Source organism: Humulus lupulus, chromosome 7 (assembly GCF_963169125.1).
Source record: "Humulus lupulus chromosome 7, drHumLupu1.1, whole genome shotgun sequence".
NCBI lineage: Eukaryota > Viridiplantae > Streptophyta > Magnoliopsida > Rosales > Cannabaceae > Humulus > Humulus lupulus.
In genome coordinates, this window is record NC_084799.1 from 36,790,662 (window position 1) to 36,815,108 (window position 24,447).

General features: G+C 33.4%; 1 protein-coding gene across 4 annotated transcripts; it reads left to right on the forward strand.

Annotated features, from left to right (window-relative positions):
* The first annotated feature begins 708 nt into the window (after positions 1-708).
* Positions 709-24,447, forward strand: LOC133791167 (UDP-glucose iridoid glucosyltransferase-like). 4 transcript variants are annotated; one of them, XM_062229086.1, is made up of 3 exons: positions 709-1,582; positions 23,223-24,044; positions 24,166-24,447. In XM_062229086.1, exons 1-3 carry the CDS (start codon positions 1,099-1,101, stop codon positions 24,222-24,224), a joined length of 1,365 nt encoding a protein of 454 aa, XP_062085070.1. In that variant the 5' UTR covers positions 709-1,098; the 3' UTR covers positions 24,225-24,447. The 4 variants fall into 4 exon arrangements, with proteins under 4 accessions (XP_062085070.1, XP_062085071.1, XP_062085072.1 ...); XM_062229087.1 differs by having other exon boundaries at positions 711-1,582; positions 24,158-24,447; XM_062229088.1 differs by having other exon boundaries at positions 712-1,582; positions 23,316-24,447.

A 24,447-nucleotide genomic window follows, 5' to 3' on the forward strand; every position in this document is an offset into this window, starting at 1 on the left:
TTAAAAACAATAATAAAGAGAATTTTTACAATGTACACTTTACTTTTGGGTGGATTGGCACACCTTCACCTGTTTTTGTTTTCAGTACCTAAATAATTTTTCATGAATTTTTTTTATTATTATATACATTGTAGTTATTTAGACTATCTTGCAAATTTTTAAGAAATTCTAAATAATTTATTGTGCTGAAAATAAGATTCAAATAGTTTGTTGAACATATGACTTTTTTTTATGCGCGTAGAATATAGTTTATTTAAACTTTGTTTTCAACAAGATAAATTATTCAAAATTTTCTAAAAATTTGTAGAATGCTCTAAATATTTACATTGTAGACCGTCGTTAAAAAATTATACAAAAAATTATCCAAGTACCAAAATCTGAAATGGGTGCAACGAAAAAACACCCCAATAATAAATATTTTATTGAATAATTTACGGCTCATCTTTCATTGATTTTTTATTTGTTTATTTGTCTATCTGGTGCAACGTGACTTGTGGGGTTTTAAGTTTTGGCGTGAGTGTCATAATTTATTCTAAGTTTTACAAAACAACAACCCCACAATAAATTATCCACTTAAATGTAAGTACTCGGATCATATTAGAATCTTGAAGATTTCCGTCTACTTTTTCAAGATTTTTTTTAGAGGAATAAGAAAATAAATTTAAGTCTTCTATATTTTAATTTTTTTTTTTTAGCTTTGGTTGTGCGTGATAAACAGTGTTCTATATAATTCGAATTAATTGTCTGCATCCTCATGTTTCCATCCAGAGTTGGTATTACAATTTATTTTCCCTTGCTTTCTATATTTTCTATACTTTTTCCATTTGTCTTTTATTAAGCCCCCTCTTCTAAAATAAATAAATAAATAAATAAAGTCATTTTCACTCGACCAAATTCAAGTGATAAACCGTAAACTCTCCACCCTGATTTGTGTGCCACCCGTATGGACTTGGCCCATCTTTCTCTGCTTTTTATCATCTCTTTCTGATAGACTCATGTCTTCAATCCAACTCCAATTTCGAACTTCGATCTCTTTCTGATCCAACATTAGTACCCAAATCTCAAAAACGAACTATTACTATTTTCTAAGACTGAGAAATGGGAAAACAAACAGAGAAATGTTTTGGTTTGGTGGTACTTGTCCCCTGTCCATATCAGGGTCATATTAATCCAATGCTTCAGCTGGGCACAGTTCTTCATTCCTTTGGCTTCTCAATAACTGTCGTTCACACCATTTTCAACTCTCCTGACCCTAAAAACCACCCTCATTTTATCTTTGTCCCAATCTCTCATGGCTTATCGGATCAAGATATTGCTTATGGGCAAATAGTGGATAACATAGTAGAAATGAATTATAATTGCAAGGAGAATTTCAGACACTTCTTGGAAAAACTTGTTATGAATGAAGCGCACGGTGAGAAAATCAGGTGCATAATATCAGATGAACTCATGTTCTATGCTGAAGCTGTGGCCGTCGATCTGAACCTGCCAAGCATTATCCTGCGAACCACAAGCGCTGCCACTTCTTATGCTCGGTGCGCCCTTGTGAGATTCATTACACAAAGCAGTGTTCTTTTCGAAGGTATTTTATTTATATCTATTCTATATAATAAATGTGTAGGTAATAGAATTTTTTATTTTATTTTTTTAATGTTAATTTTTTTATATTTAACATAATATTCTTATATTTGATGGTAGTTTGTAAATATTTAATAAAATAAATAATTAAAAAAATTAAAATATTATATTTTTAAGATATTTTACAATAATAATTATTTAAAAATAATAAATAATTAAGAAAATTCAAATATAATATTTTTTAGATTTTTTACCATGATAATTATTTAAAAATAATAAATAATTAAACAAATTAAAATAAGATATTTTAAAGATATTTTACAATTATAATTATTTAAAAATAATAAAATCATACGTTTTATAGCTTAAATAAAATTTAATTAAACTTAAAGTCACTTATTAGAATAATATCATATTAAACATATAATATAATCTACTATGAATTATAAACAAATTTTTTTTTTTAAAACTAGCAAAAAAACTTAAATTTAAAATCCACGTATAATATTTAATATTACATTAAACATATAATATATATTCTCTTGTTGTCACTCCCAAATTCAAAACCTAAAACAAATATATACTTAAACAAAAATAAATAAATAAATTATTTAATTAAAATAGGATATTTATTCAAAATTTATATGACATTAATATAAATTTAATAAAAATAATTAATAAATTTTATAAATAAAACTAACCAAAAGTGCATAATGCACATTGTTTATATCTAGTATATATATCTATATATATATATCTTCTATATAATAAGTATGTAAATAATTCAAATTTTTTATTTTAACAGTTTTTTTATGTTTTTAATGTTAAGTTGACTTAAACTTAAATAAAATAAAATAAATAATTATAAAAATTAAAATAGAATATTTTTTAGATATTTTACAATGATAATTATTTAAAAATAATAAATAATCAAACAAATTAAAATATAATATTTTGAGATATTTTACAATGATAATTATTTAAAATAATAAAATCATACGTTTTATAACTTAAATAAAATTTAATTAAACTTAAACTCACTTATTAGAATAATATCATATTAAACATATATTATAATCTGTTGTCAATTAGGAACAAATTGATTTTTTTTAAACTAGCAAGAAACTTAAATTTAAAATTGACGTATAATATTTAATATTACATTAAACATATAATATATAATCTCTTGTTGTCACTCCCAAATTCAAAAACTAGAACAAACATAAACTTTAAAAAAAAATTAATTAAAACATTGTTGACGTCGTTTTTCGTCAACTTAGAATAGAAGAGCACTAAACACAGAATTAGAAAAATCATTAAAAAACACACGATATTTTACGTGGTTGAGTAGTTAAAATCTGCCTTGTCCACGAATCAATATTATTGAATGATGAAATTCTCTCAAAGCTTTTAGAAAGTAATTTTCGCCGAGTATTCTCAGTCCAAATTCAGCGTATCTCCAAATAAATTTCTCCAGTCTATTTATAGGTTGGTTTACAAAATATCTTCCCCTTATTTCGGGAAGTTATAATTTAAATTTCAAATAAATACAAATAAATGCATTAATTACATAATATCTCATGATAATCGAGATTCATTATCAGATTACAACAAATCCCCAAGAAATAGAGATTTTCAAACAGGAACCGTATTTAGACTAGATTATCGACCTCGCGATTACCGATCTCGAACATTTAACTTACATACTTTCTGTTGACGCCGTTTTTCGTCAACAGTGAAAGAAGAGCACGTAAACAACAAACAATAATGACCAATTAAAATATAACAACACAAAACACGATTTTTACATGGTTCAGCAGTTAAATCTGCCTAGTCCACGAGTCCCTGTTATTAAACTCAAGATTATCTCTGAAAATTCTTAAACATGAATTCCTCAGAGTTTTCTCTCAAGGTTCAGAATTGCGGTCATTTATAATGGTGCATGACCTCTCTATTTATAGAGAAGGATGCAGAATATTATCCCACATATTTTGGGTAGTTACTCTTTTTGTGTAAATAAAATAAATGGCTTTAAATGCCTACAACCCGATATAAAAGGAAACGTCCCCTGAAGACCAGGGGGCGTATAACTAATCGAATAATATCCCATGATTTTATGGGATTTACAATAATAAATGCAGAACACGCCCCTTATAAACAACATTTATAGATATTTAAAGTCATTATCACATATCTCCAAGGCCTTAATCTCCCAGGTTTCTCATCAGCTTTCAAGCTAATGACATCTCCCGAGGTCACATGGCTTCGAGATCGTACGTACGTCAGGCTCGGACCCCCTGATCCGAGGTCATTCCTGAGGATAGATGCGTCTCGGGAGCTACCTTTTGAGATCGTGAACGTTTCGAGGCCACCTCCTTCGAGGTCGTCTCGAGTCTTGCAAGCTCGATATTTAATCCTGGAGCATACTTCGAACTTTACGGGCTCATTCATTGCGAATCCATCTTTCGAGGTCACATTTAACATGGCTCGAAATCTGGGTATAACAATTTCGAAGTCGACCAACATCACGAGCTCGTCATTTTGATTAATCTCATCCTTAGTGAGTAACTTTATCGAGATCATCATCTTTGAGCTCGCAATGCCCATGCTCGAACCTTCTTGACTGATACTCACTCACCAATGCAAACAAATCAGGAATTTATACAAGTGTTGAACCCTTGTAGTTGTAGCTTCGAGCTTAATTTGTAACCTCGAAACATCTTCGAGACCATGCGTAGTTTCGAGCTTACCAATTCCATCGTCGTCGTCTTAATACCGAACGAGACTGTCAAACCCAATGCGGATGATGTGGCACACTTGCTTATTTCGAGCTTACATTTTACGAGCCTGACTTTCGAGACCAAAATTTCTATTCTCGAATTTTAGGTGTAACAAACATGATATTTATTTGAAATTTATATGACATTAATATAAATTTAATAAAAATAATTAATAAATTCTATAAATAAAACTTCACAAACGTGCATTGCACGTTACTTGTATCTAGTATATATATGTGTGTGTGCGCGCGTGCACTATTAAAATAGTAAATGAGATTCTTCTACGAACAAAGAAATGCTTGCGATTGTTGAAGAATGCAAGTGAGCAACAAAAATCTCCACCATAGATTTACATATTCAGCTCATAAAAAACAATATGCATTTAATGTTGATCCCAAAAGAGGGTGTTTTAATAATTAAAATCGCAAGTGCACGAATCGTTTCGAAATATAATGTTCATGTAAGTACAAGGTCGAACCCATGGGAGTTGACTAACATCAAAAGAAACTATTTCAAACAAAGCAATAATATTCTAACCTAGTTCCAAATATTTGATGAGATTTTGTTTTAGAAAAATAAAAGACAAGTAATAAAAAGATTTAAGATTAAATAGAAAAATGATTTTCAAATGAGATATGTAAAATAAGATTATTAAGATATTAGAATCCACAAAATGCAAGTTCAATAGTATTTATAAGTATATTGATTCCCAAGTTTTGATATAGTTGAAATAAATCACACTATATATTTTTTTCAAAGTATATTTTCTATTCAAGCACAAGTTACTCTTTCAAAAATGTAGGATTTTTCTTCACTTATATAAGATATAATTTCTAAGCATTAGTTGTGTTACAATCTAATGAAACTACAAAAAATCAAAGAGATTATGTTTAGGCAAAATATGATACTTATGCTCTAAGAATTAGATGTGAACAATTTAATGAAAACATTTAATCAAATAATATCATATTTTTGCATAATGAAGAACTAAGTGTAATATGCTTTAACACTCAATAATAGATGAAAAATGCATATCTTTGATAGAAAAATCCATAAACAATGTTACACAAATGGGAAATCAACATACAATAAAAAAAATACTATCTAGTTACATTTTGCTTCATCATCATCTTAATAACCTTTGAAAAAGATTAGAAGCTCATAACTAGATTGAAATAAAAATTACAAAATAACATACTTGACATGCTCTTCAAAAGATGAAAATGGTAGAGAAAAGAGAGCAAAATATGTGTAGAAGATGTTGAAAAGATGAAGAAGAAGAGCTCCCCAAATGGTCTTACAAGACTCTATTTATAGGAAAAATATGGAGATTAAATTAATCAAATTAAAATAAATAAATTGATTAATTTAATTGTGTTGGGAAGTGGTAGGATAAATAGAGTAAGTGTAAGAGTATTGGAAAGATGAAATGTTTGATTGGTTAAAAGGTTAGTGAAAAGCTAGGGTAAAAAAATGAACTAGGAATGTTTATTTAGGTAAGAAAAATAGGGAAAAGTGAATTGATATTTGAGTGAAAAATATTGGGAATAAAAATGTGGTTTTTGGCCTTTTGGTGGCTATTGGCTGCTTGGTCTAGGCTGTCTTGGGGCGGTTTGGGCTTGTGGAGTTGACTTGGGCCAAAGGAGTGGAACAGCTGGGTTGATTTGGTGTGATTTCGGTTGGTGCTGGGAAGGAACCGTGGGCTTGGGGTGAGATTGGGCCTTGAGAAATTTGGGCTGCTTTGTTGATGAGGGTTGGCATGCGTGGAGATGATGTTGTTGCTGAGGTGTTATGTGCTGGGAAGTTGGAGAAACCAAGCTGAAATGGATGGGTGCTGGTGGAGTTGGGAGGCAACCGGGCCTTGGTGTTGGGCCTGCTGGACTGGGCCAAAGGAGGCAAGGCAGCTGGGCTTGAAGGAGATGCTTGGGCCCTTGCTCAAATGCCAAAATTTCTTTACTATTTTACACAAAAATGCCACTTTCTTTTCATCATTTTCCTTGCTTTTCAAGAGCATAAATTCCCTACAAAATAAATATAAAATAAATCATAATACAATATTTTCAACTATAAAATAAATCAATTTAATTCTTTGAAAATATTAATTATAACTTAATTTATATTTTATATTTGAGTTCAATAATACAACATTTTCTACCACTAACTTAACAATAATAATTCAAATAATTAACTACAACATTTTACAACAAAATAACTATAAAAACACACAAAAATCTATAAAATTAAAATAAGCCTAATAAATTCAAAATTACTTAAAAACTTAATAAATCAATTAAAAACTCAAGAATTAAGCAATAATTAGTACATAAAAAGTGGTAAAATAACTCTATTTTGTAGAGTTATCATTTAATTTTAAAGCATACCACATACAAAGGAAAGAGTTAGAAACAATTAACCTCCATCATTGCTACTTTCTTCCTGCATTAAATTCATCTTGTATAACCTAAAATTTTCAACTATAGTTAGAAAATGATAATAGAATGAGTCTCTTTTAGAGCACTCCTCTATGTCGGAGACTAACAAAAACCATCTTTTTACAATATATTGATACGACCCTTATCTGTCAGATATAAAATTAGAAAATGAATATTAAATAATTTTCTAATATACAATTAGAGTTATTGGGTCTTGAAAATGGATCAAAAAAAGTATATGTGGCCTAATGGGCTGGTCACATAATTTAATAGAGTGTGTCAAAGAAGACCATCTATTTACTTAGAAAAATAACACCATGTCATTATAGCCTCCACAAATACCATTAATGAAAAATGGTTGTACAACAATGTTATATGTGTTTATACTAGTCCACATATTTATTTCCAACAATTCTCCTACTTGGACAATATAAATAAAACCAAACAGATATATCATTGTGAAATTTCGTTTTTAGTAATTACCAAATTAATTAAACCAAGTAAATTAATTAAAGTGCGGAATGGTAATTAACTGTTTACACAGATTACAGTTCTGTCGGGACAGAAACCAAACTTGTCACGACAGAAACTGAACACAATAAAAAGACAGTACAAAACAATAAAGAACACAGCGAATTTTTACAAGGTTCAGAAATCCTTTCGGATAACCTAATCCTTGGGGCCACGCCCAGAGAATAAAACCAATTAATAAAGAATCACAAGTACAAAAACATTGACTTAAACAAAACAAGACTCCCTCTTGAGATTTGCCGCAACTTGTTGTACTTCTCTTCACTAATATGATTTTGATTGAAACGCTCAACCACTTGAACTCCCTTCAATGGTCAGCGAGTGCTTGCATCCTCCCGACGCAAGGCTTGTAAAAGATCTTCTCCCGAAGACTACAAATGCTGTGCTCAAATTACAATGTGTATTCACTCATGAACATGGTATAAGCTCACCACTTATAACTAAACACACATAATTCAACAAGATCACTTGAAAACTTATGATCTTGAATATAAATAAGAACTCTCAAATATTACAATAAAGCTCACGAATGATGCACCAAAGAGTTCATCTTTCTCACTGCCTTTAGAGCCCTATTTATAAGTCTTTTTCGTGCTCATAAAGGCAGAAAAAGAATTCTTCTAATAAAGGCAAGAATCGCAGAAGATATTCTTGATTGTCAAAGAGTTGCCTTATTTAGAAGATTCTGATCTGACAGATGCGATATCGGAGGGGACAGCTCAGACCTGAGTCGGATCAAAACAAGCTCAAAAAGGAAACAATAATTAATGATATTAAAAACCAGTTTCCTGATTGTAATCCTTGAGCTGCAAGAAAATACATCAGCAAATAATCCAATAATAACTTTGGGTAAGTACAGAATATTTGCAATAACCTTTGTATCCTTTATAACCAAAAAGAGACAATATATGCTAAATAAGGAAGCATATTATTGACCAAACATTACACAAAAGGAAAGAGAGATTCCGAAAATTAAAATAAAGGAAACCAAATATTTTCCAATTAAATCCGAAAAATATAAGAAAGGAAAAACAAAATATTTCCGAAAATTATAATAAAAGGAAAACAAATATTTCCGAAAATTATAATAAAAGGAAACAATTCAATCAACCATTTTCTCTCTTTTTATAAAAAAGATATTTCTATAAAAATGCCAATTATAGGATTTACAATCTCCCCCTTTGGCAATTTTATAGACAAGGAATATCTATTTTTTTAAAAGATCCCTGCAAAACACAAGTAAGTGCTTAAAACCATAAGAGTCACAAAATAAACAAAAATGACTCCCCCTGCGTAAGATAACCAAAGCACAGTTAACGAAAGAAACCAATAATAACCAGCAGGTGAACAAAATACCAAAAATAGAGTCACTCTCTCCCCCTCATTGTCTGAAAAAAATGCCAAAGAAACATAGAAACGAAAAGGAAATGAAACCAAAAGAAAGACACAGAAAGTGTTCTTTTACAACTAACAATAGGAAAATAGATCAAAGGTACTGAGATCATCATGGGGCAGGAGAGATGGATGCATTGAGAGAGGCCAATGAAGCAAGAATTTGGCGCTGAGTCTCCTCCATGAGAGAAAACCGGACAGAAAGACTGGTAATTCCTGTCTGGACAGCACCAAGATCAGTCGGGACAGCAGAAGTGTCAGTCACAACATTTCCAGAAGCAGGACTGGCCAGATTAATTCCTTTGACTTTGCGAGCTGTGGACGGAGCATGATCATCTTTGACAGTATAGGTGGGACCAACCAAAGGAGAAGTCAAGGTCTCATGTGACTTCTTCAAAGGACGTTGAGAGTCCAAAAATTTGTAAATGACCTGTGGAAACATCAAGTGTTGCCCCTTACGTTTGGCACCACTTAGAGACATGATTTGGTAAAAAATAACAGCTCCAAGATCTATGGCGACTCCAGTACCAATTTTGAACAACAGGAAGGCCATATCTTGAGTGATGGTGGAGGAATGTGTGGTAGGCATCCAATTAAACATAGCAAACTTGAAAAGAGCACCATAGAAATGAGTGAGATCGGTGACACGAAGAGAGGTGCTTGGTTCCCACACCATAGCCTGACCAACCAGTTCAGACAAAACTTGATCCTTTGCAAACTCAAGAGAATCATCAATCTCCACAGGGACGAGATTGAGAGCCTTAGCAATTTCGGACGGGCTAAAATTATACCAATGACCCCTAACATAAACTTTATGGAACATGAAAGAAGATTGGTCTAATAGTTCATCATTCAAGTTTGCATAAAATTCTTTAACAACCGGAGGCACAAACCCATCAAACCCAGACAAGGATCGCAACCAACCTCTTTCTTCTAAAGTAAGCAATACCCCAAAAACACGATGAGGAGCAAAAAGAAAATTTCGCTCACTAATAAAATGGCGATGATCATAGAATTGCATGTTCTTCTCATTATCATTAAAACAGAATGTAATAGAGTGGGCTTTGAAAGAACCTGAGGTACGGGCAGGAGTACCTTTTTGCTTAGCAAGTTTGGACGACAATTCAGGAAATGCCAATGGAGTTGTGCCTTTTGGGTCCGATGCAACAGGAGAGGCTTCAGATGGGTCTTCTTCAGAGTCAGTCTCCTCAGCCAAATTATCAAGAGGAACTTCAGGATTGGGCTCGGTCAAGGAAGGGTCCAACTCAGGCTGAGAGTCTTCCGTCTCGGGAGAGACATCCTCCGATGAGGTGCATGGGGGAGGATTGATTTTGGCCTTTAATTTAAAACGAGATAAAGGAGATGAATCAGAGATAGAGCTGGTACCTTTAGATTTAGTCACTTTGGCCTTTTTCCCTTTCTTCGACCCAACACCTTTGGACTTACGTTTGCCCTTTGCCTTGGGTGTCAACACATCAGGAGATAGTGAGGATTCAGAGTCATGATCAGATGGAGCAGACACATCTTCAGTAGAAATTGATTTGGACTGACTAGTTGCTAAGGCCGGTTTGACTTTTAATTGATCTTCGGGAGAGGCGAGTGAAACCGCCGAGGCAGGAATTTGCTCAGCATCCAAATTTGGGAACGTAACTCCCTTGCTAGAAGCACCAAGAACAGATGAAATGATAGGACTCGAAAGAGCAAGAACCTTCTTTCTTGCTGTGGTTTTAGAACGACAGCCTGGAGTAGGAGAGACAGCAGGAATTGATGCTGGGACCGAAGGAGTGGCAGTGGGAACAGATTCAGGAAGTGTCTCCTGCTGAGACTTCACGGACTTGGAAGATGAACCACGGCCTCGAGTCTTCATGACTGCTAAGAGAAAAACAAGTGAAACACACACAGAAAGAAACCCTAAACACTTCGGTTATAAGAGAGAGATTTAACAAGAAAACACTGATCAAAAAACAACCAAGGGACTCCGAATATATAAAGTATTCGAAACACAAATGAGGCAAGTTCAAGATTGGGTAACCAAAAATGGGTAACCGGATTTTTAGTGATAAATGCCAAAAAATATCTCCCCTTTTTTTTAAAACAAATTCTGTCACACCTCAAAATGGAAACTTTTGAATATTTTTAGAATATATTGAGATAAACCAATTAAATTGCATAAATTAATTTTTCCAAGCCTTTTTTTTTTTTAAAATACACGGTAGATAACAGATTTTTCTTTTTCAAACTTTTATTATTTTTTTTATTACAAAATTGCCGAAAATAAAGTGTAAAATGCCTTACCATATGTGTCCATGTAAATCCCAAGTCCTGTTCAGAAGAAACAAGATAACCATATTTTTCACAAATTAGAGAAATGAGTTATACTTCAAATACTAAGAGACCATAATTCGAAAAACATACCATACACAAAACATATTTGAGTCAATTCATTATATGTATGAGTCTTACAGCCATCTTACAAAGTCTAGAACAGGCATATGTGTGTGCAAGTGTAAGCAATTTGGCGTTTCTTTTTGGCCTTTTAAAGCTAGGGTCATTGCCCATATTTGGCGATTTTTAGCCTTTTTCCAATTGTAACCATAATGGAGGCTATAACTCTTATACTGATGGTAACCCTTTACGCTGGTAGAGTATCCTCCAATATAATTGCTAATTACCTGGTACCAACTTACTCAGTGTCGGCTTTCACACATCAGTATAGGTAGCTCTTTTCCAAAATGGAGCCTGAAAAGAAACTGGATTAGGAATGCTCATACAAAGATAATGATTCGATCAAATATAAATTGGATGATCTATAATTTTTCAAATATGGTTTTGTATTCCAACAAAGTATAGGACTTATAACGATCATTCTCTAAAATAAAAAATATGCTCATCAAATTTCTTCCAATCAGGACAAGAGATTTACAAAAACACATATGCAAGGCAAGATAATCAATTTATTGGCAATTTCAAATAAAACAAACCCCCAAGGACTTCCTGAGGGAATCAAATCTGACCGTGTCTAAGGCTTTAGTAAAGATATCTGCAATTTGTTTGTTAGTCTCAACATATTCTAAAATCAATGTTTTGTTTTCAACAAGTTCCCTAATAAAATGATGACGAATGTCAATATGTTTGGTGCGAGAGTGTTGAATAGGATTTTTGGAGATATTAATAGCACTTGTATTATCACAAAAAATGGTTAACGTTTTAACATCAAACCCATAGTCTGCCAACATTTGTTTCATCCACAAAAGTTGAGTACAACAGCTTCCAGCAGCAATGTACTCAGCTTCGGCTGTTGACAAGGAGATGGAGTTTTGTTTTTTACTATGCCAGGAGACCAAATTGTTTCCTAAGTAAAAACAACCACCACTTGTGCTTTTTCGATCATCAGTGTTTCCTGCCCAATCTGCATCACTATAACACACAAGGTTAGAATTTATTTCTTTGGAGTACCAAATGCCTAAATCAAGAGTATTATTGATGTAACGAATAATTCTTTTTACAGCAGTCACATGAGACTCCATGGGGTTCCCTTGGAAACGAGCACACACTCCAACACTGTAACTTATGTCAGGGCGACTTGCAGTTAAGTAAAGGAGACTCCCAATCATACTCCTGTAAAGAGTTGGATCAACTTTCTTCCCATTTTCATCTTTAGACAATTTGACCGTGGTACCCATGGGAGTTTTAGCAGGTTTAGATGCATCGAGTCCAAATCTTTTCACAAGACTTCTTGCATACTTGCTTTGTGAAATGAAAATTCCTTCATCAGACTGCTTCACTTGAAGTCCTAGGAAGAAATTGAGTTCTCCTACCATGCTCATCTCGAACTCTTCCTGCATTTGTTTCACAAATTCCTGCACTAGAGAATCATTAGTAGAACCGAACACTATATCATCAACATAGATTTGAGCTATCATAATATTTTCATCAACATTTTTGATAAACAGTGTTTTGTCTACTCCCCCTCTCTTGTATCCCTTTGAGACCAAAAACTGAGTTAGTCTCTCATACCAAGCCCGTGGAGCTTGTTTCAGCCCATACAAAGCTTTTTGCAATTTAAAAACATGATTAGGATTGTAAGGATCCTCAAATCCTTTGGGCTGTTCCACATAAGCTTCCTCATTCAAAAAACCATTTAGAAATGCGGATTTTACATCCATTTGGAACAATTTAAAACCAAGAACACAAGAAATAGCTAGTAATAATCTTATGGATTCAAGTCTTGCAACAGGGGCAAATGTCTCATCAAAATCAATTCCTTCAACTTGAGTGTACCCCTGTGCAACTAATCTAGCTTTATTTCTTATTATGGTCCCAAATTCATCAGTTTTGTTTTTAAATATCCACTTTGTACCTATAACATTGGTATGACTCGGTCTAGGGACAAGAATCCATACCTCATTCCTTGTGAATTGATCTAACTCTTCTTGCATAGCATTGATCCATGATTCATCATTTAAGGCCTCCTTCACATTTTTAGGTTCCAAAGTGGAGGTAAAACAAACAAATTGAACCAAATTTACATACCTCTTTCGAGTGACCATACTCTCCTCAAGATTTCCCAGAATAAGGTCAGAAGGGTGATTCTTTTTTACTCTGGTTGATGGTTCTTTTTGAACGGAGTCAGAGGAAGTAACTGGATTTTCCTTCTCTGTTTGCCCAGTTGTTGTTTCGACAGACTTGTCATTTGATACGTCAGCAGTGGCAGTTGTCCCCTCCGAAAGCTGTGCTGTCGGATCCGCCACACTTATGAGCCTGTCAATTTCCTCCTCATGGGAGTACTCAGAAAAATCTTTAAAATCATCTACAACCACATTAGCTGATTCCATAATAGTTTGGGTTCTCATATTATAGACACGATACGCCCTACTATTAGTGGAATAACCAAGAAAAACTCCCATATCACTCTTAGCATCAAATTTGCCTAGATTCTCACGATCTCTAAGAATATAGCATAGACACCCAAAAACATGAAAGTAGTTAACAATGGGTTTTCTACCTTTCCAGATTTCATAAGGACTTTTGTTTGTACCTGGGCGCAGAAAAACACGATTAATTGTGTAACAAGCTGTATTAATAGCTTCTGCCCACAATTTCTTTGTGAGTTTTTTGCTGTTAAGCATAATTCTGCCCATTTCCTGCAAGGTACGATTTTTCCGTTCCACTACCCCATTTTGTTCAGGGGTTTTGGGAGCAGAAAATTCATGCAAAATTCCAAATGTTTTACAATAATCATCATAAACAGAATTTTCGAACTCCTTACCATTATCACTCCTTATTCGAACAATTTTTCCAATGTTACAATTTTTTTCAACTCTCAATCTTGTACATAGAGTTTGAAAGGCTTCAAAAGTATCTGATTTCTCTCTTAAAAAATCTACCCAAGTAAATCTAGAAAAATCATCCACACAAACAAAAATGTATCTCTTGCCATTAATACTTTCAACTTGAATAGGACCCATGAGATCCATATGCAATAATTCTAACACATTTGAAGTATTAACATCAGACAATGCTTTATGGGAAATTTTTAACTGTTTTCCCAATTGGCATGATTCACACTTACCAAGTGATTCTTTACCCAACTTGGGTATACCACGGATGAGACCTGCATTAGCAATCTTTTTTAGGTTTTTGAAATTTATATGACCAAGTTTTTCATGCCACAAGTCAGTAGTATTAACGTTTGATGAAGATGCATGACATGTGAATTTTTGTGTGAGAGTGTAGCAATTATCCAAAGAACGAGAGCCTTTGAGAATAATATCACCATTTTGATTTAAAACATTACACTCATCATGAAAAATTAACACAAAAACCTTGGTCACAAATTTGACTTATGCTAATTAAGTTGGCTTTCAGCCCATCAACAAGAAGCACATTTTTCAGTTTCGGTAACCCTTCAATGTTTAGAGTACCTTTACCCAAAATATTTCCTGTCATTCCATCCCCAAAAGTTACTACTCCACACTTCAAGGATTTGAAGTTGGTAAGTATGTTGGCATTACCTGTCATATGTCTCGAACAACCGCTATCAAAGTACCATGAACTAGATGCATGCATTTTGTGACAGGTAAAAGTAGCCAAGCAAACAGAGTTAACTTTCTTGACCCATACTGTTTTTGATTTTGAATTTCTTTTGGTCAAGAATTGATTCATACCACCAAAGTGTTTTTCAAAATTCTTTTTGAACAAGTTTAACAGAGAAAAACACTTAGGTCTTATGTGACCTTTCATCCCACAAAAATGACAAACTGGAACAAAATGTTCAATGTTTCTTTTTGGAGAAATTTTCTTCAGTTGAAGATCTGTTGCAACAGATGACAACTCTGTCCTTTCAGCATCGTGACTTGATCCTGCAACACGGTTAGTTGACCCAACAGACGGATAATTCATAGATTTTACAAAAACCGTTTTTCTTGAGGACTCAGATCCATTAGATCCTAATCCACTGTAGTCACCAACCTTTTTTCCTACAGAAAGAATATCATCCAAAATTCCAGATCTAGGATTAAGCATTTTGACATCTTTTTGCAAAAACTCAATTTCTTTATTCAAAGAAACAATTTCATCATTTTTGGAGGCAATAATCATCTCAAGATTTTCAAGGTTTTTAACAAAATTTTTATTATTGCCAGCCATTAGACGATTCTCAGAACAAACTTTCAGCCATTGATCATACATTATTTTATAAGACTCTTGAAATGACTCCTCATCTAAATCAGAATCATTAGAATCACTATCTGAATTCTCATTGTTCTGAACAGAATTATTAAGGCATAATGCATCCTTGTAATTGAAAACAATACCTTTGTGAACAGAGGTTAAGGCAACACTATTTTCCTCCTCATCACTCTGTTCAGAGTCTTGATCACTCCATGTGGCTGTCATGACTTTCTTTTTCTTTAAGGTATTTGCACACTCAGATTGAATATGTCCAAATCCTTCACATTCCCTGCACTGAATACCCTTTTTATTAGTCTCAAAGGGTTTAGAAAAATTACCTTTTGGGTTTTTGGATATGGCCTTTTTCTTTCCCAATTTCTTTATGTATTTTTGGAAATATTTTGTCAACAGAGCCATCTCATCATCCTCATCATCCGAACTTTCCTTCTTTTCTTTAGAGGATTTCAAGGCAATAGATTTTTCCTTGATTTCCTCTGTCTTACCTTTTTGTCTAATTTTTTGGTTTAGCTCAAAAGTTCGAAGTGAACCCATCAGTTCCTCTACTTTCATTTTGTCCAGATCTTTTGCTTCTTCAATTGCAGTTAGCTTTGTCTGAAACCTGTCAGGGAGAACTCTAACAATTTTTCGAACCAAAACATTTTCTTCAAGTTTTTCACCAAGAGCAAAAAATTCGTTAGCAATATCTGACAATTTCTCATAAAATTCAGTGAGGGTTTCATTTTCATTCATTTTCAAATTTTCAAATTTTGTTGTGAGCATTACAAGCCTAGAACGCTTGACATCAGCAGTTCCTTCAAATTGAGTTTGAAGAATTTGCCAAGCATCTTTGGCCGAAACACATGAAGAAATCAATTTAATGTAACCTTCACCAACACCATTAAAAATGGCATGTAATGCTTTATTGTTGTAACTGGACAGTTTATCTTCAGCATCAGTCCATTCAAGTTCAGATTTTACCTTAGTTATATCATCGCTTTCTGCTGGAGGAGTCCATCCACTTAAAACAGCTCTCCAAGCCTTTTCATCTTGAGATTTAATAAAAGCTCTCATTCGAACTTTCCAATATGGATAGTTTGAATCGTTGAGTAAAGGGGGGCGAGTTATGGAACCTCCTTCTGTGAAAAAAGACATTGCAAGAACAAGAACAACAAATGGAATAAACCAAGATCACACTCAGAAATGAGTGACCCGCTCTGATACCAATTGAAATTCCGTTTTTAGTAATTACCAAATTAATTAAACCAAGTAAATTAATTAAAGTGCGGAATGGTAATTAACTGTTTACACAGATTACAGTTCTGTCGGGACAGAAACCAAACTTGTCACGACAGAAACTGAACACAATAAAAAGACAGTGCAAAACAATAAAGAACACAGCGCGAATTTTTACAAGGTTCAGAAATCCTTTCAGATAACCTAATCCTTGGGGCCACGCCCAGAGAATAAAACCAATTAATAAAGAATCACAAGTACAAAAACATTGACTTAAACAAAACAAGACTCCCTCTTGAGATTTGCCGCAACTTGTTGTACTTCTCTTCACTAATCTGATTTTGATTGAAACGCTCAACCACTTGAACTCCCTTCAATGGTCAGCGAGTGCTTGCATCCTCCCGACGCAAGGCTTGTAAAAGATCTTCTCCCGAAGACTACAAACGCTGTGCTCAAATTACAATGTGTATTCACTCATGAACATGGTATAAGCTCACCACTTATAACTAAACACACATAATTCAACAAGATCACTTGAAAACTTATGATCTTGAATATAAATAAGAACTCTCAAATATTACAATAAAGCTCACGAATGATGCACCAAAGAGTTCATCTTTCTCACTGCCTTTAGAGCCCTATTTATAGAGTCTTTTTCGTGCTCATAATGGCAGAAAAAGAATTCTTCTAATAAAGGCAAGAATTGCAGAAGATATTCTTGATTGTCAAAGAGTTGCCTTATTTAGAAGATTCTGATCTGACAGATGCGATATCGGAGGGGACAGCTCAGACCTGAGTCGGATCAAAACAAGCTCAAAAAGGAAACAATAATTAATGATATTAAAAACCAGTTTCCTGATTGTAATCCTTGAGCTGCAAGAAAATACATCAGCAAATAATCCAATAATAACTTTGGGTAAGTACAGAATATTTGCAATAACCTTTGTTTCCTTTATAACCAAAAAGAGACAATATATGCTAAATAAGGAAGCATATTATTGACCAAACATTACACAAAAGGAAAGAGAGATTCCGAAAATTAAAATAAAGGAAACCAAATATTTTCCAATTAAATCCGAAAAATATAAGAAAGGAAAAACAAAATATTTCCGAAAATTATAATAAAAGGAAAACAAATATTTCCGAAAATTATAATAAAAGGAAACAATTCAATCAACCATTTTCTCTCTTTTTATAAAAAAGATATTTCTATAAAAATGCCAATTATAGGATTTACACATTGTATAATGAATCTCTATCAGTCAACACAAAACTGAAACAATAACGTAAAATATCATATCGACAGGATGTAAATATTTTAACGGTCAAGGCTTATAAGATTCTCAAAAAAAATAACCATAACAAAATAATAAATTCAATAACAATAGAGATAGAAAAACAAGATATCTCATTGATTTGTCACTTAACCAAGAAAAATACAACCAAGACATTATGGTAAATATAGTGACAAAAATACATATATTGTGCATGTAATGTATTAAGTAAATTACAAGAAATCCTTACAAAAACATCAACATGTTTATCACAGAATAATAAAATATAAAATTAGCTCCCACTAACACAAAAGGGACTAAGATTTCAACAATCCCACATGAAATATGTGCTCTTGAAACACACAAATAGGTAGACCCTTAGTTACTGGATTCGCTAACATGTTGGATGAATGCATGTGTTCTATGGTAATGAGGGATTCTGCAACTTGTTATTTAACAAAATAAAACTTGATATCCATATGCTTGGAGCGAGTAGTGCTCCCAGTATTAATGGAAAAATACACAACTGCAGCATTGTCACAATACATCTTCAGCGGCCTAGAAATGGAGTCTACAACTCCCAAAGCTGAAATGAATTTTCGCAGCCACGCTGCATGACAAGTACCCTAATAACATGCCATGACATCTGTATGCATTGACGAAGTAGCTATAAGTGTCTACTTGACACTTTCCACGAAATAGCTCCTCCCGCCATCATGAAAATGTAACCAAAATTGGACTTTGTATCATCCACATAGCCTACATGACCAACATCACAAAATCCACCCACATCAAGAAGGTTAGAGTACCGATATGTCAACATAAGATCTTTGGTACCCTGAAGATACCTCATGACTTTCTTACCCGCTTTCCACTCAGTCCAGGATCACTCAAGTATCTATCCAGCACGCCAACTACAAAGGCTATATCAAGGCATGTACAAAATTTAGCATACATCATGATGCCTACAACAGATACATATGTGATGACATTCATATGAGTTCTTCCTTCATTGTTCTGAGGACATTGATTTCTAGAAAACTTATCACCCTTTACAACATGAGCTTTCATAGGAGAACATGAATGCAATTTGAAAATTTTCAGTACTCAATTAATATATGTTCTCTGGGATAGTCTAAGAACACCATTAACCTTGTCACGAAGAATCTGTATACCTAAAACATACGGGCTTCTCCAAAATCCTTCATATCAAAATTGTTAAATAACAAATTCTTTGTTTCAAACAAAAGATTGGTGTCATTAGATGCGAGCAAAATGTCATCAACATATAATATTAGAAATATGTAACTGTTCTTACTCATCCTCATATATATGCATTGATAAAAAACATTCTCCTTGAAACCATTAGCGGTGACAACTATGTGGAACTTCAAATACCACTATCTTGAAGCTTGTTTCAACCCATAAATGGACCTTTGAAGCTTACACACCATATTTTCTTTCCCAGACACTTTAAAACCATCTGTTTGAGTCATATACACATTCTCATTCAATTCTCAATTCAAGAAAGCAGTTTTCACATCCATCTGATGACGTTCTAAATCAAAATGAGCCACAATTGTCGTGATAATTCTAAATGAATCATTAGGCGAAACATGTGAAAAATTTTCTTTGTAATCAACGCTTTCTCTTTGGTTGTAACATTTTGCCACAAGTCTAGCTTTATACCTTTCCACTTGATCATCTGAATCACTCTTAGTCTTAAGCACCCATTTGAAACCATTGGGTTTACATCTTTTAGGCAATTCCAGTAAGTGCCATACTTCAATCCGGAACATGAAATTCATTTCATCATTCATAGCCTCCATCCATAGATCATACTGAGGACCAGTAACCGCTTCTCAATAAGTGACAGGATCCAATACATCTCCAATGTCATATTCACATTCCTGAAGATAAACTACATAATCATTTGGTATTGCAGGCCTACGTGTTTGCTGAGATCTTCTCAAAACAAATTCTTCAGAATCATCAGCTGGAATATCTTCTACATCCTCACCATATGGTTCATCATGAGTTTTTACTTGAGGTTGGTTAATTTTAGGCACAACAGAAGCAACATGAATAAGAATAGGGATTAAGACACGCTCTTCCCTAAACTCTATCTTTTTTGGCCTTTGACTTTCACCAATAACATCTTCAAACTAGTAAGATCTATTTGATTCAATCACTTTAGTAGTGTGAGTAAGACAATAGAATCTAGAACTTCATGATCAAGGCAAAAATCAACAATAGAATAAAATCACTCTAATGGTTTTTATATAAAGTTTCTTAGAGTGTGGATTATAAGGCCTTACTCTGACTTGCACCCCCACACATGAAAATGGTAGAAACTGGGTTTCTTATTAGAGCATAAATCATACGAAGTCTTTGGAACTGACTTGATTGGTACCTAGTTCAAAATATAAGTTGTAGTCCTTAAGGCCTCACCCTACAAAAAATCTGCCAAAGAAGAATAAATAAGCATACATCGCACCATGTCAAGAAGCATGCGATTTCTTCTTTCATCAATACAATTTTTCTCAGGGGTCCCAAGCATTGTGTATGTTGCAACAATACCACAATCCTACAAATACTTATCAAAAAGCCCAGGGTTTCCACCAGTCTCATCATATCTCCTATAATACACACTACCTCTATTAGAATGGACTGACTTGATCTTCTTACCCTTTTGCTGTTCCACCCTATTCTCTTCTAAGGAATCAGACTTTTCACGAATCAACTCAACATGACCATATCGTGGAAAATCATCTATAAAAGAGATGAAATACTTGTAACCACCAATGGCAGGAGGAGTAAAAGGACCTCAAATATCTGAATGAATTATTTCAAGTAAATCTACACATCTGTTGATTTACTCTTTCTAGCCTTAGCAGTTGTCTTTCCTTATATACAATCAACACAAGTATCAAAATTAGAGAAATCAAGTTCTTGCAAAACGCCATCCTTTACCAATCTTTCTATTCCTTGCTTAGAAATGTGTCCTAAAGATCTATGCCATAACATAGAAAAAATTTCATTTCTTTTCACAAGTTTCGAACCTACAACAACATCAAGAGAAGAGGAAGAAGGAGACGAAACATCATTCAAATCAAGCTTGTATAAATTACCTTATAAACATCAATTTTCTATTAAAAGGGAGTTATGGTACAAACAAACTTTTACAGTTCCAAAAGAAAGACTATAACCTAGTCTATCCAAAGTGGATACATGAGTCAAGTTTCTCCTAATCAAGGGTATGTAAGCAACATCGTCTATCTCCAATAAAATGTCCAGTTGATAGTTGAAGTCTGGCCGTTCCAAAAAAATCCACTTTGACTTTAGTACCATCTCTCATGCACACATGCTCCTCTAAACTAGTTGGATTCCTGCTTCTTGTCAGTGCCTCGAAGAAATTAGTAACTTAATTGTAGCACCAGTATCTAACCACCAAGAATTTTAAGGCACATCAATCACATTTGATTCTAAAAAAATCATCACAACTTTGTTACCTTTCATCTCTAAGCTCTTTTCAACTTAAAACAATTGTCTTTCTTGTGCCCCAAGGCTACTAGATCTTCTAATGCATCCAAAGTTGGGGCACAAGAAAGACACTTGTTTTAAGTTGAAGAGAGCCTTAGAGATGAAAGGTAACAAAGTTGTGATGGTTTTTTTAGAATCAAATGTGATTGATGTGCCTTCAAATTCTTGGTGGTTAGACACTGGTGCTACAATTCATGTTACTAATTTCTTTGAGGCACTGACAAGAAGAAGGAATCCAACTAGTATCTAATCTTAACCAAGTCAAACCAAGGCTAGGAAAGGACCATAATGCCCCTAACCCGTGCTTTCCCTTTTATGCCCTCAAGGGCAAAATGGTCATTTTCCACATTTCCTGCTAATCCTCAAATAGCACTATAAATTCCCAATTAACCCCGACATACCCAAATAATCACCAAATAATTTTCCAGTACCCGCTAAACCCCGGTAATGTACTAAATTACCAAAATACCCCTAGGCTCACCCCGAGTTGGGTATTTGACCTCGTTGTGACTTTACCGTTAACTCGCTCACTAGGATTACCTTGAGATGAATATCGCAAATATATTCATGTGATCTCTATCACATAACACACATAATTACATTTATACCCTCATCTGGTCAAAATTACAAATATGCCCTTATTAACGAAAACATGCCCACATGCATATTTAATACACCTAAACATGCATAAATATTCATATCACAATATAATTCATATATGTCACATAGACAAACATATATTCAATTAAGTTCACATAATTTGCATATAAATCTAATTATCCTTCTTGGCACATTAATCAAGGCACTAAGCTTTATTAGTAAATTTGAGACGTTATATTAGGTCTCATCATTTAGTAAAGATTAGACGATAAAACATTAGGTCATCTCCAACCTATGCATCAAAACCATCTTCAACTTCAAAAATGTCAAATTTCCTTCTCCAACCTCGCACTAACTTTATCTTTATTTTGATGTTATTCCACTATGCAACATGAATATTGATGTTGCATTATTTATTTGATGCAAGGGGTGAAATTACTCATATATCCCCATGTCTAATTAATAATTACATATGTATCATTTATTAAATATATTAATTTAATTAATCTTTTATTAATTTTTGTTAGTTTTTAATTTTTAAAATATACACCAACATTATAAGAATAAATAAAAGTTGTACAGCACAAAAGTTAATTTATATACCGGAATACAATAATATTAAAAACATAAATTTTAAACACAAAATGAAATCAACAATAATTGAAAAAAATAACAACGAATGGGAAGAATTTTTTAATTGATACAAACGAATCAAAGATAAAAAAGCTCACATTGTACTTTGAAATGCACTAATTGATCATTGTGGAAGGAATTTACTAATTTAAAAAATGAGTGAATAATTATTATTTGTATTTTTTCGTTTATTTATATTAAATGTAATGTTTAATTTTATAACATTAATTTAAGTTAAGTTCATTAATAATTTTTTATCTTTTTTTTATTGATATAAAATCATTACTTAATTATATATTAATGTTAATATATAAGATTATTATTAGTTAAATTATTTATTGATGATTAAAAGGAATTAAAAAATCAATATTTTTTCAAGTAAAAGTTGAAGTGAAATTTGAAGTAGTGATTGATGATGAAATAATAATTTGAAGCTAAAAATATGAAAAAATAAAGTCAAAGTAGATTTGAAATGAAGTAAACATGGAGATGTCCTTACAGATTTTAGGTAAATATCATTTTATTTTATGTTCTAAATTTGTTGTGGACTTCAGGTTCAGATTCTCATGATCTTGTGCCAGAGCTCCATCCCCTGAGATTTAAAGATCTGCCATTTTCTCTGAGTAAAGATTTTGGTAAATTTGCAGAACTAATGGGTACCGTGTACGGCAAAAGGAGTTCTTCCGCCATCATTTGGAACACTTCGAAATGCCTTGAAGAGTTAACTTTAGAGAAAATCCAACAACAATCTCACGTACCAATCTTCCCAATAGGTCCTCTACATATGATAGTACCATTCAATATCTCAAGTAGCCTAATTACAGAGGACAGAACCTGCATTTCCTGGCTTGACAAACAACCCCATAGGTCAGTCATTTATGTGAGCAGCTCCGGCAGCATAGCAGCCTTGACTGAGAAAGAAGTAGCTGAAATCGCTTGGGGACTAGCCAACAGCAACCAATCCTTCTTATGGGTCGTTCGGCCCGGTTCAGTTTGCGGCTCGGATTGGATTGAGCTGTTGCCTAAAGGGTTCCAAGATTCTGTTGGAGATAAGGGATGCATTGTGAGATGGGCATCCCAAAGGGAAGTGTTGGCTCATCCTGCTGTTGGGGGGTTCTGGAGCCATTGTGGTTGGAACTCAACACTTGAAAGTATAGGTGAAGGAGTTCCTATGTTATGTAAACCAAGTTTTGGTGATCAAAGAGTTAATGCTAGGTATGTGAGTTATGTTTGGAGAGTTGGGTTGGAATTGGAGGAGTTAGAGAGAGGAGAAATTGAGAGAGCTGTGAGAAGATTGATTTTGGAGAATGAAGGGAATGAGATGAGAGAAAGAGTCAAGGAAATGAAGAAGGAAATTGAAGACACTATACAGCAAGGTAATGCTTCTAACAGTTCGTTGACAGAGCTTGTCAATTTCATCATGTTACTTAACTAAAGTAAATATTTTATCATTAACGATGGCGGCTTTTGTGCCATAAATGAAAACTAGAAAAACAGGTGCATTTAATTTGCTCGCATTGGAAATGGAGACCAATTTTCAAATAATGATGGGGTAGGTAGACTGTACACACACTTATGCTCTAGTTATACAATTTCGCACCTATGGTCAATTTCCCTGTCATGAAGTAAGATATAACACAGGTATCGCCAAATACAATGCACTTTTATTTTTATCAATATATATATATATATATATATATTAACAACACGTTTGGTTCCATTTATGAAATAGATACGTTTGGTACCATGGAATGGAATCATACATACATTGTTTTGTTT